Source organism: Solea solea, chromosome 19 (assembly GCF_958295425.1).
Source record: "Solea solea chromosome 19, fSolSol10.1, whole genome shotgun sequence".
Lineage (NCBI taxonomy): Eukaryota > Metazoa > Chordata > Actinopteri > Pleuronectiformes > Soleidae > Solea > Solea solea.
Window position 1 is genome coordinate 5,803,116 of NC_081152.1, and position 18,074 is coordinate 5,821,189.

An 18,074-nucleotide genomic window follows, 5' to 3' on the forward strand; every position below is an offset into this window, starting at 1 on the left:
TTGTTAGTATTAATATTGTGTGTGTAAGTGTTTATTCTTAACAAAAATAATCATTGTCTAATAAAAAAAAACCTACCAAAAAAAACTATAAAATACCTAAACTACTATATAAACAACATTGAAGTTACCAAATTGTAAGTAGATATCACAGAACAGGAACCTATCTGAAAAGTTAACACGACGGGTCAAATTGTAAAATTGTAAGTGAAAGTATCTTTGTAGTTTTATAAGAAACATGTGGACCATGTATTACATGAATCTATTTATTCTCTTTGAATCTTTTGCTGCTGTATGGTCTGACTGCTGTTGATATTGAGCTTGTTGGAAACACAGTTTGATATTGATGCACTGCTCAGAATTGAATACATGAAGAGAATTTCTTTCTGTAAGGAATCATTAACTTGGAGCTCCACTCCGTTGCTGATAAAGTGAGAGAAGAAACATGTTTGAAAGGCTGTCGATGAACATTATGATTCTTATGATTTCAGTCCTGGCTGTAACGGCAAGTGCTGGTAAATACTATGAGCTATTGGTTGAGTAGCTGGTTTGTGAACACATACAGTTTAAATCCAAGCCGTATGTTTTTAAGTAGCAAGGTGATAATTCACCATTTTCCGTCATGCACTGAGAAGCTACCACCTGTTTTTACGAGTTTCCTCACACAGTAATATAAGTTAATTTGGTGTTGGCGATGTGAAACATGCATTACTTTAAACTGCTCAATTTTCCAAAATTCATATATAATCAATATATTATCTAAGATCAACCCATCAGTTTTAACGTTGGACAAAACATTTCAAATTAAGTTGCAGTTGCTGAAAAGGGCATTAATATAAAGAAGAGAATGTCATGAAAACCTTGGGTTTATACAGAGTTGTCAGGGATGTTCAGTTGGAAATGAGAAGCTTGGTTCAGTTCACATTGTGATTTATAAGGATTATGAAACGCAAAGAAAATAAAATTGCAATTTGTTCTGGGAAAAGTTCATGTTAGGTTCACAGAGCAAATGGGAAAACTAATGTACAAAGTGGAACAGCACAAATAACACATACAATTATCAAATTTCTTCATTACTTATGAAGAAATTTAGTTTGGTATGATGCTGTGTGCAGTGTTGTAATGTTATGCCATTGTTATGGACAATTGTTTGTAATTTGTACTGCATATGGGATGTTTCCTGATTTTGAGGGAAAGACGGGGGCAAAAGATTAGTGAAAGGATTTAGTTTGGACGTGTCTCCGTGCTTTGATTCATAAAACATAGAACACAGTGCACTCCTAATCAAGATGTTTATATACTGTGTTTTTCATGAAATTTTCATACAGTTTTCATACAGTTCTTCACTGCATCACACTGTGATTTGGTGTGCTGTGACTTGTGGATATCCCATCTGTGTAAGTCATTCCCTGCTGGTAATTAGTGTTGTGTTAGCTGCGGTCATGTCTCCCAAAGAAGCTCTCTGTCCTTGGTCTTCTGAAGGCAGCAGGGAAAGCCAGACATTAAGCCTTAATTGATAGCAAAGGGAGAGTGGGAGCTTAGCACTTTTTCTGCTGACTGGAGCAGCCAATTCACATCAACTCACTGTCCTACACCATCTCACACAAAGGACCTTACCCCTTATCGGGTTATTATTAGACAATAAAACATCTACTGATCAAATCAGTGGGATTTGTGGTCCCAAAGCAAAACAGATCCAAAGTCTGGTGATTTATTAGTCTTCCTTTCCAGCAAAAGGACAGATCAACAGGGAGGGATTTGAAATAATCACAGTTGGAGGGTTTTATGTTTGTCTCACAGAAATGGTATGATAGAACACAGAGAAATGTGAGGGTGATAAACAACCTCCTTCCTGAAAGAGCTACTGTTATTAAACAAACAATCTGAGGAGATAGTGATCTGTACACAGTGTACTTGCTTGTCACAGTGGCACTGGCACATCAGCAGAAGCTGCCTCAGCATCATTTGTTGTTTGATGTATTGCACATTTTAATTCATGGCAGCTGTCAAATAAGTATGTACCAAGGAAATTTTCATTGAGGTGTCACTAAAGGTATATTTGAGGGAAACAAATACATACTTATCAGGTTCTCTATTGATTTATAGATATTTGTTTTATGCAGTAAATACAAAATAAAAAATACAAGTCAACAAGAAAACTTGTTAAACAGGAGGCAAAACTATAAAAAGAGAGATTGAATATATTACAAGTAAGTCATATTTGACAGTTCAAAAAAAAACATTTATTTCACCATGCATACACTCAGTTATGGTATGTTTATTGGTCTAAATAACCTCAAACAGATGATCTGATATTCAAGTTTTACATAAAACCTGCTTTTTTATTTTATTTTATGATAACTACCAAGGTATTCTGAAATTAGACTTATTCTCTATTCAGTTTACTTTAGGTAGGTTTTTCTTCAAATTAGCTGATTGTATTGCATTCAGAAAAGTGTTTAAACACTTTATTTAGAGGTCAAGTGTGTAAGAATTAGTTAAAATCTTACGGTGATACTTCAGACTGTAACAAACGGAGGACTCGGCTGACTACTCTCCTTTTCCAAGCAAATTAGGGAACTACAGTGGCCTTAGCGTTTCAGAGAGGATGTCGGCCTTTTTTGATGCCATCATAAGTGTTCTCTTTATAACACAAAATGGACGCACACAAACAAGAAAAAAACTAAAAAATAAATAAATTACAAAACGTACGGAAGCCTGCTCTGGTCGCAGTCAGACCGTGATGCCAATTTTCCCTCTCGTCCTGCATTGCACTTGATGTGTGGGAGGGTGCATTATAATTTGCACCCAAGTTATTTGCAATTTCATCCTGCCCGGTGTGCAAAGACCTTTATAACTACATGTGCTTTCACATTAAAGTCTCCAAAAGTCTCTAATAACATCAGAAAACTTCACCGGATTTGATATTAGTCGCTTTTTTAAAAGACTCGCTAGAGGGGTCTGAAAAGTTGGGAACACTGTTTGCCGGATGACAAGCCAAGAAGGAAGTCAGACACCATTACACCATTAAAAGCATTATTTTCAGAATAAAAGCCCCCGTTTTGTAATAATTGGTTTGCTTCGATTATTTTGTTTTTGTAAAAGTTTGGAGCCGGAAACGAAATCAAAATTCGATATATTGCACAGCCCTACTCGATAATGCAAGTCCCTTGCCTTAAGTGCGTATAATACACATATTCTAAGGCTGTGGAAACCAAATGATTTTTATTTTAAATACTCTTATACTCTTATCTGCCAATAAACCCTCTTAAATGTTCCACACTGGTCCCCTTAATGTATATTATATTACTGTCTTAAGTGACCATATTTCAGCAGCACCTATAAAGTCTTGACTTTGATAACAAATGTGGAAAAAGGACAAAAACGCCTATCTATCTTTTTTTGTTATCTTCGTAGTTGCCAATATTGATCATTTACATACTGATTGTTATCCTTTTACACATTATGTTAGCATACTGAGTCAAATATGGTAAATGAATGCAGCACTGCAGATCTCTGCCAGCAGTATTATTCTTTAAGTAGTCGGCCTGGGAGAATGCAGAAAAATCAATGAGGGCATTGTTGGTGCTTTTGCTGGGCTGTTTGAGTACGTAGTAAACCTTGACCCATTTGTAATGCTGCTTCCTACAGTGAGTGGGCTTCAGGTGCATATACACAGCGCTGTCTTTGAAGAAAGATTGTGTCATTCACAGAAAATCAGCAGAACACAGGTTTTTGGTTTGAGATGAAGTGAACTTGACAGTTTTTATTACAGATGTGAGATCCCAAATCATTTAAGAGATTCAAACTTGTTTTTTCGTTTTTTTTTTTTATTTAACTTTATACCTTTTTAATTGAAAAGTCTAATTTAAGAGGTAAATTGGTTTGGGAGAGTGGCATCCTTCCATGGTCATTTATGTTGTTGGCTCAGTGAAGTGATTGAAGTGAACAGTTTAAAAATCCAGATGCAGTCTCTGAAGTTCTTGCCCAGTTGTCTGTGATGGGACATAACTGTTTCCCACCTGCTCCTTGCTCGTCCTCCATATGGCCGGCTGTTTGTTAGACTCTAAATCTGCAGCAGCAGCATAGTGGACCATTTCTTTAAGAGAAAAAAAATAACCCTCAGCATTGTCCTTAGTTTTCACTTTCTTTAGTTAGGTCATTAAATTTTGATGTGGTTTTGATGACCTTCATTGACTTAAGAGCGTAGATTGCTGTGGCAGAAAAAACCCCATTGTGTGAAAAACTAAATATCCCTTTTAGTGTATGTGTGTTTATTTATTTATTTATTTATTTATTTAATTATGTTAATATAATTTTACAAAGGGTGACTTCTGTTAATGACACTGGAGGCTATATTGCAGTTATTTTAAATCCAATGTTCTCACAATTGTATTATTTATGTAATTTAAAAAAAGAAAGTATTTCTGTACTCAGTGTTTGTTTTTTTCTTTTACAGAAAGAGCTGAGTCTTCCAAGAAGAGGCAGCTTGTAAGTACCTGAAAATGTGTTGCATTTCACCATCTGCTTTTCCTGCTTTACATGTTGGTGAACATGGTTATTGTACAATAAACCTTCACCTTTAGATGTCAGCACTACAGTATTGTAACAAAGTTTAGATATGCAAATTAAATGATGCACTTAACTTCGTAGTAACTTAATTTGGCTTCCTAAATACAATATTGTATAAATTAACATCAAAATCCCATACAATACTGTAGATACAATACTGTGGTTTGATGGTTTTTATGGTGCAGTGTGTTTGCTGAAGCAAACTGTGGTTTTTAAATGTCATATAAACTAATAGACTTACAAACTTATAATTCATTTTCAGTGCGTGACCAGACTTTTGAGTTAAAAGGTGTCAATCTGATTCACCCATGTTAATGTCTTGAGCTTAAATAAGCCACCAAAAGTGTGACATATTATACATTAATTATATTTAATCTACTCAGTCGAAACCAGTGTCATACACACATTAAAGGGTAATTCCTAAAGATAATAACATAAATGCACTCATGTGACTATGTGTTTCATTTGTTGTGTAGTTGCCCTGTCACATTTTATTAATTACTGTACTCTGTGTTCAGTTGTCGACAGACAAGCTGTAAATTGGTGTAAAACCGCTCACTAACTATCAAAGTGTAATTTGAGTCACTATGCAGTTATCAAACGGCTATATGTTCTTTATTGTTTCCTTTAGTTTTGGTAGAATGTTAAGAAATTAAGGATAATGGAAAATACCATGGAATATGAAACTAGAAAAAAAAAGACTGATTTATGTTATTGCCACAACATTGATTCTAATGTACAGTGGTCTCATGTTAGAGCCAGCTTCTTTAAATGCCTTCTATCTTTTGATGGTGCTCTCATTCCCCTATAAACTGTTCAAGTGTCTAATTACGAAATCAAAGACAACATTTAATCCCATCTGGGTTTTTTTATTTTATTTCTTAAATTACTAATTGCCACCTGTTGTGGATTGGGTGTGCCTTCTTGAGCTACTTTAGTGCTGTTGCTATTTTGACAGCAGGTCTTAGTGATACATTACTGGCTTTCATTTTATGTGGAAATATCCAAAATGTAAGCCTTGATCTCTATATAGCTGTCACCTGCTCATTAAAATATAACACTCCAAAAATCACCAAAGACATAAAATGTCAAGTGTCCCTGTAGCACTCAACTTTTTACATGGAGTTCATTCTCACCCTTTTCATAGGAGTCACATTTGGAGACTTACTGGTGCAGTGTTTCAGTGCTGAAGGATAGAATAATATCCATGTTTCTAATACTGCCAGATAAATATAGCGTACTGGCTTGAAATGAGGTTGCTCTCTGAATCAAACAGTGTATAAACTTGCTTTCGATCTGATGGACTGTTCTCTCAGCTGAGTGGTTGGATATCTATTCATTTTCAAAGGTGATGCTTGGAATGTTAGAGGCACATTGGACTTCCAGGACATCGATTCTGGTTTAGTTTGACATGTTTTATGGCAAAGGAGGAAGATTTACCCATCACACTTTGCTGCTCTCACTGCCACCTCATTAGAAGAGGGCACCTAGTAGAACAGAGGTGAGCTATTACTTAAGACGGTCTACTGCACCATTTTTATTTAGAGCACTGGATCCTCTAGTGACCTTGGTAACCATAGTAATGGTGTTTTGATATGACAAATTTGGAGTGATTGCTTCAGGTGCATCATAACTGATGTTTATTTGAATATTTGTCACCTTGCAAATGAGAGCAATCATAAAATAGCCCATATCTTGTAAGACAGTTGTATTGATTTCTCTTAGCTGGTTTTGTAGCTGTAATCTCTGGCTGTCGTGTCACTCCTGCTTGATTTCATTGTGACAGACTGGTGGGGGCATTTATCATTGCAATTCCTTTTCCACAACTTCACGAGTGATGGATTGTAGCTTTTAGACCGTGTCATGTGTGAAGTTGCTCTCGTCGCAAGTCATTCTAGTTGAGCGATGACTGGAACCTATTTATATGCTGACCTTAATAACTAAATGTCTTTTGCTGGGTTCTAATTAAATAACTGAAATCATTTGTATGTGGTGGCAGCTCTACGTGCACTTACTGCATTTGTTGACCAATGTGTGAGACACCGTTTCTATTTCAAATCATCAGCACAAACACAGCCTGTTGCAGTTTCAGCTCTGAGGTACCAAAGATGTTGTTCTGCCCAACTCCCTCAGCTGCTTTGCCATGCAACAGGATATTAAAGAGAGACTGCTGACTGTAGATTCTATTACGCGTTTTTTTTTTTAATGGTGATACTTAAACAACAGATGCTGTCGGCCATACTTCATTAACTTCATGACTGATCACTGCAGATGAGGTTATCGTCGGTGGCAAACAAATACCGCCGATTTTTGAGTGGTTGTTTTTATGAGCATGAGATAAAATCTACCTCTGCTTATTTACATATCTACATATTTGTTGACAAGATAGGAAATCTCGAGCTCCTCTCTTGTGAGGTTTATCTGTTCTGAAACGATGGATCGGAATGATTCATCAGCTTCACTTTTACACTAAACATGGGCACATTTGCGATGCACCTTTGTCTTACTTGCACTCTTCTCCTTGATGAGACTCAGATATTATCTCATGTATATACATACATATTATGTACAACATGTTAAATGAATAATGTAAATGTTAAATCAAGCACAGTGTTTGTGAGGTGTCGCATTTTCACCATTGACAATGGCTGATGCAGCAGGTTTTATGCTGTCCCCTCACCGTCACCTTTCTTAGCTATGATTATTTTTATAAATGCACCTCAAGATATACATTTCAACTTTCAACAACTGTCACACCAAGTAATATTTAATTATTCATCAATTGTCATTATACAATGTAAAGTGCTGTGCTGTGCAGTTCCAGTCAGTCTCATCAATAGCTGTTTGTGCTTCTGTCTCACTGATTCTGTTTAACTTCGCTCTATATCTCGTGGATGAATTAATAGGCAACTGTTTGCTGTGCTTTTTCAGTCTCATCTTCATGCATAACATGACCATACTGTATGAAAGTACACATAGTGTTGTGTTTACAGCTTGTTGCACTGCCCCCAAGTGGCTAAAACTGCCTGAATCTATGAAGCATTGAAGACATTGTTGTTTAGCAATTAATTTCTGCCATTGTTGGCCACACATTTGTCCTAGTCTAAGAGACTGGCAGTGTCATTTGTGGAAGTCGAATACAATTTAGAATGGATAAATTACCTTAACAAAGACAAACGCAACAAAATGGGTCTCATCAACCGACGGTCATGAGGACGAAGATGAAAGATCAAGCATGTCCATTGCCATCTTTTGTCAGAAATATTCTCCAGCTAAAATGTTGTGGTTTTCTTATATGAATATGAACTGAAAAAAATACTGTTGTGCAGCATTAACTGGGTGTGTTTAGGTGTAGCTACACATTACCAATTACAGATCAAGCTACAACTAAGAGGAGAGTGTTTAGTGTTGTATAAAAGTAAAATGTTTCGTGTTAAAGTGACAAATTTGGTCATATTGTTGCAGTGAGTGATGCAAGTCCACTTGCCTTCCATCAAGGTAGAGCAGATTTGAAGTGAAATCAATCTGAATAATAAAAGCAGCCTTGTGCACTGTGCTGTGAGTCACTCAAAGTTGTTCTTACCTGAAGCACAGAAGCTGTCATGCATTATTATAAACAACCTTGATGAGTCACCTACCTTACTAAAAAGCCATGAAAATCTGAAAAAATCATTAAAAAGCCATCAAAACTGTATTCAGTCTAGCTAAATTAGCTTGGCTGAATATGTATTTAGTTTGTTATAATTGTGATGAGTGATCCAGTAAAGACATTCAATTTATTGAATATACATCCCTACACAGCACACAGTTTATTTGTCCTGTGTGTAGGCCTCAATTATTATTCCTCTAAAGCTTTTAAGATGAAGCTGGCCTTAGTCTGTACGACCCACATTTTACAACCACATTTTATTTATGAATTTAAAAATCACAGGACTAACATACTCATCTTTGAGATGAGATGTTTAGCGCTCTTCAGAATCAGTTTTCGATGTAGTCTCGATGTTCAGTCAAAAGAGGAATCTGAATCTGTTTGAGGAATTTGAACTTGTTTGTGGAGTACTTTTAAGGGTTGGTCAAACTTCAAAACAGCTAAATGTTTCCTCTATGGAAGCGTGATACATGATAATAATCATTCAAGTGGCAACAACACTTTTCTCCTCATATACGTTTGTTCATAATATTAGTTGCTGGGATGTTTGTCAGTGTCATGAATAACAAAAGGGATTGAGAGATTTTTTTTTTTCTGAAAGCAACCTAACTCGTCAGAGGACACATTAATTTAGCAGTGGAAAAATAATGCAGTCTATTAAAACCACATATGTGCACATAGACTCTAGTTTTTTTTGCAGGGGGGGATTATAAAATCTCGACACATAGGAGGTGAAATAAGTGTTTGCAGGGTTATAACTTCTTCTTAGTTGATATTCCAACAAAAAGAATGAGTCTATATTGAAGATGTCTTTGCTTGTCTCTGACATGTCATGCCGGACACATTTATTTGGTGCTGTAATTACTGTCACCAAGGAGGTTATGTTTTGTGTCATTTGTCTTGTTAGCATGATTACTAAAGATCTAATGATCCTATTTGCATGATATCAATTTTCCATCGTGTGGAGGGGGCGAAGGCAGAACCCATAAATCTTTGGTCCGGGATGAGTGTGCTGTCGGAGTGAATTGAAGAACTCCCATCGTTTTTTTTCATGGCGTAGTTCACTACAGGGTAATTACCTGCCAGCAAATCACTGACTCCCTTTGCCTCCTTAGGATTTTTTTGGTTTGTCAGTATCACCATCTGCAAAGATAAGTGTGGCTGAAATGCATCTTGGGTGATTTTACTGAAGATGAGCAGGAGGCTCTCAGATATTTAAAATGTTCAAGGATCAAAGATGCTCTGTTGCACTGAATGTCATAATGTCTCACTATTTGATTTCATGATCACACCCAACATACATTGGAATCGTCTTTTTATTCGTCTATAATGTGACATGTCAAACAAAATTTCACTGCAAGTTAAAGCAGTGATGTTAATGTTTGTCAGGATTGTAAATGGTCTGTATTTATGCAGCACTTGTCTCGTCTCAATGACGACTCAAAGCTGCTCCGCATTACAGTTTTGCCATTCACTCACACATTCAACCATTGAGTCACACGTTCATACAGCAGAAAATGTGCAGCCCTTTTCCTTTCACAAATATGTCATAACCATTCACGTGCTGCTGGCACAGCTATCGGGAGCAACCTGGGGTTAAGTGTCTTGCTTATGGGACAGCTCAGCATGTAGATTAGAGAAGCTGGGAATGGAACCCATGACCTCACAGTTGAAAACCTTCCAGAAAGATTGTGCTCTGTCTCTTTACTGCACACTCACTGCACTAGCAGGTAGTGGTGCATTATGTTTTTCCCCTAAAGATGACGTCATTGCTAGCTGTGGTGACATTGCACTGTGCAGTGTATGCCTTATGTTAGCCCATGTCAAGGTGACTGTGTGCGAGGAAGCAGTCAAAATGTACATTTCATGTAAATGTATTGCATTTATGTCTGCTATGTAGCAAGCCACTAGCTGGGGGAGGAGTTGTAGTGGTTGGGGCTGGTGGGGGGTTAAATGTAAATGCATTAGTGAAGGAGCAGGGGGGGTGTGTATAAGAGGAGGGGAGAAGGGGGGTATTGCCCTGCCTCCATGCCCTCTGCAGACAGCTGAAGATCTCATTTGACAGCTTCAAGGTGGAACGTGGAAAGACCAAAACACGAACTGTAGCACCCTTTTTTGCCCCCTCCCTTTCTGTGGGGGGAGAAAAACCAGTCTGTCTCATCGCACTGTGGTGGCTGCGTTTGGCTCTTTGTCAGTGCAAGAGGGGCGGCAGGCAGACAGGCAGGCAGGAAGGCAGGCAAGCAGGCAGGCAGGCAGGCAGTGTGCGTATCATGACCACAACAGAGCAAAGGAGCACAGTTCAGCCATGAAAGCCCAGCGGGAGAGGCTGCGGATTCCAGGGCTGACGCTAGAGTGAGTATTTTCCTCCTTTATCCTTCTGGGGAGGCAGCTCCACTGCAGTGTGCAGCCTTATCTGTCTCGGTGTCATATATGTTGCCGTCTCTCACTGTTGCTTTTGGCTCTGTGCAGTGTTAGCATTAGCAGCAGCATCTGCAGCAGGAAGTCTCATGTCAGATCCCTCACAGCTAGGCAACAGTGTCTGTCTGTGTATGTGCTCACATATTTATCCTCATGCACATGTGTGTTATAGTCAGTGCATGTGTCACACACAGGATTGCTGCAGTCACACATAATTTGCTGTCGTGACAAATGCATGCGCTGCTTTTTTAAGGAAACAACAACAACAGACACGCACAAGGCACACCTGTGATGAGTGGCACTGTTGGTTGGATGTGATGAATATGGTTAGAAAAAAGAAAAAAAACAGCGACTCACTGGAGGCTCTGTTTACATGGCAGGTTTCCCCTTTCATCACAGCCACAGTCATTTGTTTGACTTCATACTTTTTTATGTAGGTCAACAAGGCATTTGTTATGGCTTTTGACTGATCTCAGTCTCTGAATTGAGCTCTATCTGCATGTTTTTAAATTGCACTAAAGCCACTGATCATAGACCGTTTTGTTTTTCATCTTTTTTCATTCCATCCCATCTCTGAACTATGAAGCCCATTATAGACGTCTTCACATATGGGTCACAATTGTATTTTTAATTCTTAAATAGCTTAAGAATTTCCTGGAACAGCCAGGCACTGTAGCTTTAGCAATTGTTTCCCAACCTGATGTAAGTAGTGCATTCTTTGGGGATTGTATTTATCATTAATCCCAATTTGGTGCTTTAGTAAGTATTTACTGTAGCACCAGCAAGTTATTTGCAGGGTTGAATTGAAATAAACTAAACTTCCAATAATTTATGAACATGGCAAGTTGACCTGGTTTTTTTTTTCTAGTTTGTGCCTGAGTACAACAAAACAGAAAAAACATGTATATTCATATGTATCAACATATGGACGCACTATGCACAACTTTTTTGAGAAAGGTTCTGTGATTTTACCATTTGTGAATAATTAGTTAATCGACTATCACTGCAGTAATAGTCATTCACCTCTGTCCAACCTAATGCTCTGCAGTATCACTGCTGGACATTCAGTTAAAATAGTGCCTAGTGCATCAGTGGTGTCTTTCTATACTTTTTAAATAATGAGAGACCTACTGTTTAATCTGTAAATTACTTAAAGTTAGACTATAACATGAGATTGAGCTAAAGATGTACTCTCTAAGTCCCTCATAGGCACTTTGGCTCTTAACCCAAAGAACATAAAACCATACATATTTTGTGAAGAAACACATGGCTTCTATACATGCACATACATGCTCTTTTGGACTGAAAACCAGACAAATGCCTTGGGGACCTACTCTTTAAACAATATTTTAGGTTTATCTGACAGAAAATATTTAGTCTTTGTGATGCTGCTCTCTTCATCCAGACACATGTCAGAGAGGAGGTGGGTTAGGTTTGTTTCTGTCTGTCTGTCTGTCTGTGTGTGTGTGTGTGTGTGTGTGTGTGTGTGTGTGTCAAAGAGATAATAGACTACTATTCACTACAATCCATTTAACTTACAGCCTCACTCCCCGAAGCTTGAGCCCCACTCCCACTAGTCCTTGCAGCCCGTGCAGCCCGCTGCACGCTTTTCATTTTTGGAGGTAAGCAAGAGCTCTTCAACCATAGCTATTTTGTTGAAAGGCCTATTAGTGCATGTCTTGTGCTCATCTGTCAAGCCTGGAACATTATTATTCAGTTTAACCTCTGAAAAATCATCTGCCGTAGAAATGCCATTGAAAAAGGGGGACATGGCACTTATATAATTTTGATAGTTTCACCCCTCCCCCACAGTGCCCTCTCTGTTCTGAGGTTTATGCTCCTCTTTCATGTGCTAAGTAGGATTTGTGGCGTTTGAAATACATCAAAGTGAAGACTGGTCTCAATCTGTCTGAATCCTGGCTGGATTGATTCATTTTGGAAATGAGCACTTTTCAAAAACAGTAAAAGCCAGTTTTAGGCCTTATCCACACTGAAATAACACTTTCTCTAAACAATCTTTTTCTTTGTTGTTTTCAAAACATTTTCCGTAAACATGGCATCATTTCAAGAAATGTCCTCATCCACTAAATATGCCGCAAACTTGTAGTGCTTGTAGGCCAGGCCTGTATGTGGCGCTGTAACACTGCTACACCAAAACCGGAGAAGAAGACATTGAGCCTGTGCATAAAGCATGCAGGGGCGTTGGAGGAAAAGGAAAAAAAGGTAATCATAAAGCAAATAGACCAAACAAACTCAAACTAAGACGAGAGGGGGCGACAGAGAATGCCAGAGCAAGAAAGAGGTGGGTCGATGAAATCGTTTTTGGTTGTATACAAGAAAATGCAAGGGTGGCATTTTGAGATTTTCCCAATCTGGGACCTGATTTTAAAAAGAAGATAGTCTTTCAGTGCTCCCAAAATACTGGTTCCATGTGGATGAAAAGTCGATATAATAAAGAAAACTAGTTTTCATGTGTTAGATTTTGCTGCTCTGGCGAGGTTCCAAGTGAGCTGAGTCAATACTAAAATATGGCGTCACAGACTGCTGGCCACTGATTGGCGTCACTGGAAGAGTCATGGGCATGATGTCCGACACAGGAATCAATCTGGACAACGTCAAACTGTAGATCAGTTGATCAGAATTAAAAGTGCTGAAAACGTGTCTATCGCCAACATTTAGCAAGAGGAGTCTGGCGTATTTAGCGACAGTACTGCCGAAAGCACGTCGTGCAGCCATGCCCCTCTTGAGGAGGTACTGAAGTAATGGAAAACTGAGTAGAGTAGAGCCAAGTACTGTGAGAAATGTATCATGGAAAAGTGCCATAAAATGACTGTTTATGGACTAGCTATCTTTGGGGTTGGTGTAGTGGTAAGCACTCATTCCTTTTGCAGCAAAAAGACCGGGGTTCAAGACCCCGTCGGACCCTGGCCTTTCTGCATCACAGTTTGCATGTTCTCCCCGTGTGTGTGTGGGTGTTCTCTGGCTTCCTCCCACAGTCCAAAAACATGCAGATTTTGGGATTAGGTAAACTCTAAATTGACTGTAAATGTGAGAGTGTGAGTGGACCTGAGTGGTCTCTATGTGGCCTGGCTATCTGTCCAGGATGTACCCCGCCTATCGCCCTATGTCAGCTGAGATTGGTTCAGCACTCCCGTGATCCTCATGTGGAGGATAAAGCAGTAGAAAAATGGATGGATGGATGGACTTGTTCGGGTGATGACCTGTTGTCCCCTCTCTTTTCTTAACATGAAGTTAGTGTTCTTGGCTTTATGGTAATCATCACCATAAACACTTTCTCCTGAAAGTGTCCATTTGTCATTGTTCTGACTCTAATCATGTTAAATTGTCATCTTATGCTATTCGTACAACTTCACATCCATTTTAAGTAACCATCAGGAGAGGCAGTTCATCCCAATGAAAACAATAGCCACAATTTCAGCTTTCTGTTAGATTTGATTGATTTTATGAGGCTGTTTCTGTCGCAGATATTCTCAAGAGAAATTGGAATAAAAGTTAATATTTTTATTCTCATTCTCATTCTCATTCAAAACACTCAAAACATTTTCTGTATCAATGAATAGCATGAAACGCCCACCTATGCCACCTCTGCTCTCCTCTTGTTGTGTTCAGCTTTCATACAGACTCAAGTAGAGCAAGCATTTCAATGAGTCATCTTTATGCTAGAATGTAGAGACCTTTTAACTGGATAGTGTTTGAATGTATTGATTATTCCATTATGTACAACACACAGGGTTAAGTCCAGTTCATGAATGACATCGCCCTACACTATTATGAAATTTCAGATTTGGACCACCTGCTGAATGTACAGTACAGTTAAGCCCCTCAATGTATTTTAACTAGAGCTGCAGCTAACAATTACTGTCATAATAGATTAATCTGTCGATTATTCTCTTGACTAATTGAGTATTTGTTGGGTCCATAAAATGTCAGAAAATGTTGAAAAATATTTCACGTTTAATGATTTCTTAATCAAATGGAGCATTGAAACCAGAAAATATTGACTTTTAAGATGCTGAAAAATCAGAGAGCTTGTTTTAATTAATTCTCACAATAATTGATTTATTAATTTAGTAATTAATTAATAATCATTGCAGCCCTCATTTTAATTTTTAGGTTTCTTTTGTTTCCAGTTTGCAACTTTAGTATTTTTGTTCACTCCCATCAGTATCTGATAAATCCCACTGCACATGAACTAACTAGTACCGAACAGCAGACAACATTTTGTAAACCAAAACAAAGCTACAAGAAGAAGCATTATTGATGGTGTGTTACCTGACCTCAGTACAGTGTAACATCTGCTCTGAAAACAGCACATAAATACAGAACACTCATATAAAGTCCAGACATGTCCTTATACTGTCTTTATAGTGTAGACTGTCTTCTATCAGACACTTAATTTCACATCAGTGATATGACAAAATATTTCACAGGATAAGTAGAAAATACAAATTGGTTTTATCCAATTTAAATTATAAAAGTTCATCTGGTAATATGTAATAACAATTGTCATGTGTTTTTCCAATTTTCTTTGCACATAAAAATGTTTACATTTTAGACTGCCAACAGCATTTTAATTTGTCATTGTTAAAATATTAGTCACTAAAGGACAGTTGTCTGCCTGTGTTTGCGGTGACCTCACTGTCCATGCTTCTCTTTACATGGTTGACTTTGAACCAACACGACCATGGTTTGTTATGTGGATCACAGAAACAGAGCAGAGCCATAATTAGAGTGAAGTCTGTCACATTGGCCTGTAGGGAGAGGGACTGAGCCACTGTGAGGGGCGACACGAACAGACACAGAAATGGCTTCCTATAACAGTTTATAACAGAAGAGGTACATTTCAGTCGAATCAGCAGCTGTGTGCGGATCATGGTGGTGTTGTAGATTTTCATCTGATTCTCTTCCTTGGCCTTTGAATTTTCAACTCGGACACATCTGCAGCATCCTTAAGTATTTCCCAGTAAGCAACAGACCAGTCAAACCTGTTACCTGTTATTACCAATTAATTATTTCAAACACTCATTATAAAGACACACTATGTAAAATTGTGAGATATGTTGTCGTGATGGCAAACGTACCATTATGAAAGCAGCTTATTTTTTGAAGGCTTGCTGCGCACACTTCTCACAGTGTTACACCTGCTCATAAACTTACTTGCTCACTAAGAGTTCTTAGTGCAAGGACAGAGGGAATAAAAAAGCATCCCTCTCCTCATCAGTTCAATTTCAATTTCAATTTTTATTATTTGTACAGTGCCAAATAACAACATACATCATCTCAAGGCACTGTAGATAGTCAACACAATAGAGGGCTGAGAAACCCAACAATTCACACAATGAGCAAGCACTAAGCGTCAGTGGCGAGTAAAATCTCCAACAGAACCAGACTCAAAGATGTGTGGCCACCTGCCTCGGCCGGTTGGGGTGAAGGAAAAATGGAAACATCATCACTAATCAGTGGCATGTAGTAATTTTAAGATAAATCTAATGCCAAGTCTTGTATAATAACTGCCCGAGCAATCTGACAACACCACCACTCTAATGAGCTGCATGTGATTCGACAGGGTTTTAACCTGTTGGTCTGCACCCCTGAAAGTAAAATTTTTAATTTCCATGATTAATAAAGCTTCTTAGACTCTTGCAGATGTTGAGGAGGTGATGCTGTTCATAAATTATGTGACGTTAAACCACATTATTGCCCAGATAAGATGAGATAAATGTTCATAGGCGGGGTTTTGAAAGTAACTTGCTCCATCAATGACATCACTCGAGTAACCTCAGACTCTGCAAACACACGTGCAGTCGGTCTGTTATCACAACTGTGGAGCTGAGTCTGTTTGCAGGGCTGAACTTTGCTCTCCTGTGGATAATAGTCATTGAGTATACATAATTAATGCCTCACTACTAAGGTGGTATTTTCTGTGTGGGGTTTATGATGGTTGCTCTGGTTTGGAATATGTTTTAGCTGCAACTCTGACAGTGACTTTATAGAATGTGTCTGTATGCTTTGCTCCCCACAAGCTACTGTCAAGATCCTACCGCTGAATTCACACTCGCATGCATGGTCTAAAAATCGAATTCATCACTGAGATGACAAAAAACCACGTCCTGTGTTGTGTGTACATGTGCCTTTATGAGTGCATCTCCTTTTCTGCAAAATCAAGTATGTCCTAACTAAAGCGATTCTCATTTTTAATCAATTTCATTGTCAACTTTCTTATGGAAAACATGGATAAAACCTCTGACCTGCATGTTTTCAAGTAGGCGCTTATCTGCTGATAGTCGAAACAAAACAAACAAGTCAAGGATCAAAGGTGATCAAAGTTAAGGTGGAGCTCCCATCAAATGAATGGTTTCTAATGAACAGTATATTCAACGGACAGCTGAGGGACACATTTATGCACTAGCCAAGTATATTCATGCAGAAGTGCAGCATTTTCATTTCAAATAGGTCCTCCTTAATACAATGACCCACCATACTTTTGGAGGGGTGCCAGTTTGTGAAAGCGGCAAATGCACGGCAGCATCTGCTGATGATGCAGTACCCCTGTGTCTCATAACCCCCCTCACAGGATGTGAAGTGGTAGATGCCTGTTACATGATATGAAGCATGTTGAGTGAAGGGAGCAGGACGAATGTTTGGGATACAGAACAGAGTCGCAGCGAGAGGGGAAAACAAAAAGTCAGCTGGTGTTTGGTGTCATATCTCTGCAACAGTGGAGGCTATCAACACCTGACCTGGATCACACACGGTGTGCCTTTCAGGATCCTCCTTGGATTATTTTTTATTGGAGGGCAGAGGAGGACAACGTGTCCTCTCTGCCAGAGTGTTTATGCCGCAGCTGGCTGCAGATGTGCCTGTGCAGAGGAAGTTTGGACCTAATGAGAGCTGTGGTACGAGTACTTGTCAGGACTACACTGGGGGTTGCATACTGCTGAACCCCGAAAGCCATCGCGTCTCCTCACCTTGCCTTCAGAAGCCCCCTTTGCATCTCCCTCTTTGGAATGACTTTGACACAATGTCAGATTCTAGTCTATGGACAGTACTGTCCAACTTTAACATGCCACATTTTTTCAGTGGAGCTCGTCTGCGTCGCTCAAAGAGGTAACATTTAAAGCAATTAAATAATATGTAGCCTTACAGACAGGTTTCTGCACAGTATTTGTTTTAAGTAGTGTGTAACATGAGGGAGGTTTTCCTTTCATTTTACAGTAGGTAAGCTGAGCTGTTTTGTAAAGCCAGCATGAATAAGAAGCTGGGTGTTCCCTGGTCACCTATTGTGCAGTATTTGCTTTGCGTGTTAAGGGGTAATTGAATTTTTTTCTTTTTTGTCAAGGCTATCTCCTGTTCTTTATATAGGATGTACTCTATTATGTGTCACCCCCAATGTTTAACATACAAAAAGAGGAAAAGT

At 38.6% G+C, this 18,074-nt stretch overlaps 1 protein-coding gene across 10 annotated transcripts in view; it reads left to right on the forward strand.

The window, feature by feature from the left end:
• Positions 1-18,074, forward strand: part of mast4 (microtubule associated serine/threonine kinase family member 4) — an 85,521-nt gene that overhangs the window by 40,042 nt on the left and 27,405 nt on the right. For 6 of the 10 annotated variants that reach the window (XM_058618078.1, XM_058618079.1, XM_058618080.1 and 3 more), the window contains one exon: positions 4,457-4,488. In XM_058618078.1, coding sequence (XP_058474061.1) covers positions 4,457-4,488 — 32 coding nt within the window. Of the gene's footprint in view, positions 1-4,456; positions 4,489-10,229; positions 10,571-12,177; positions 12,259-17,283; positions 17,765-18,074 lie in introns of those variants that run through there. The other 4 variants (XM_058618085.1, XM_058618086.1, XM_058618083.1 and 1 more) reach the window with 2 other exon arrangements.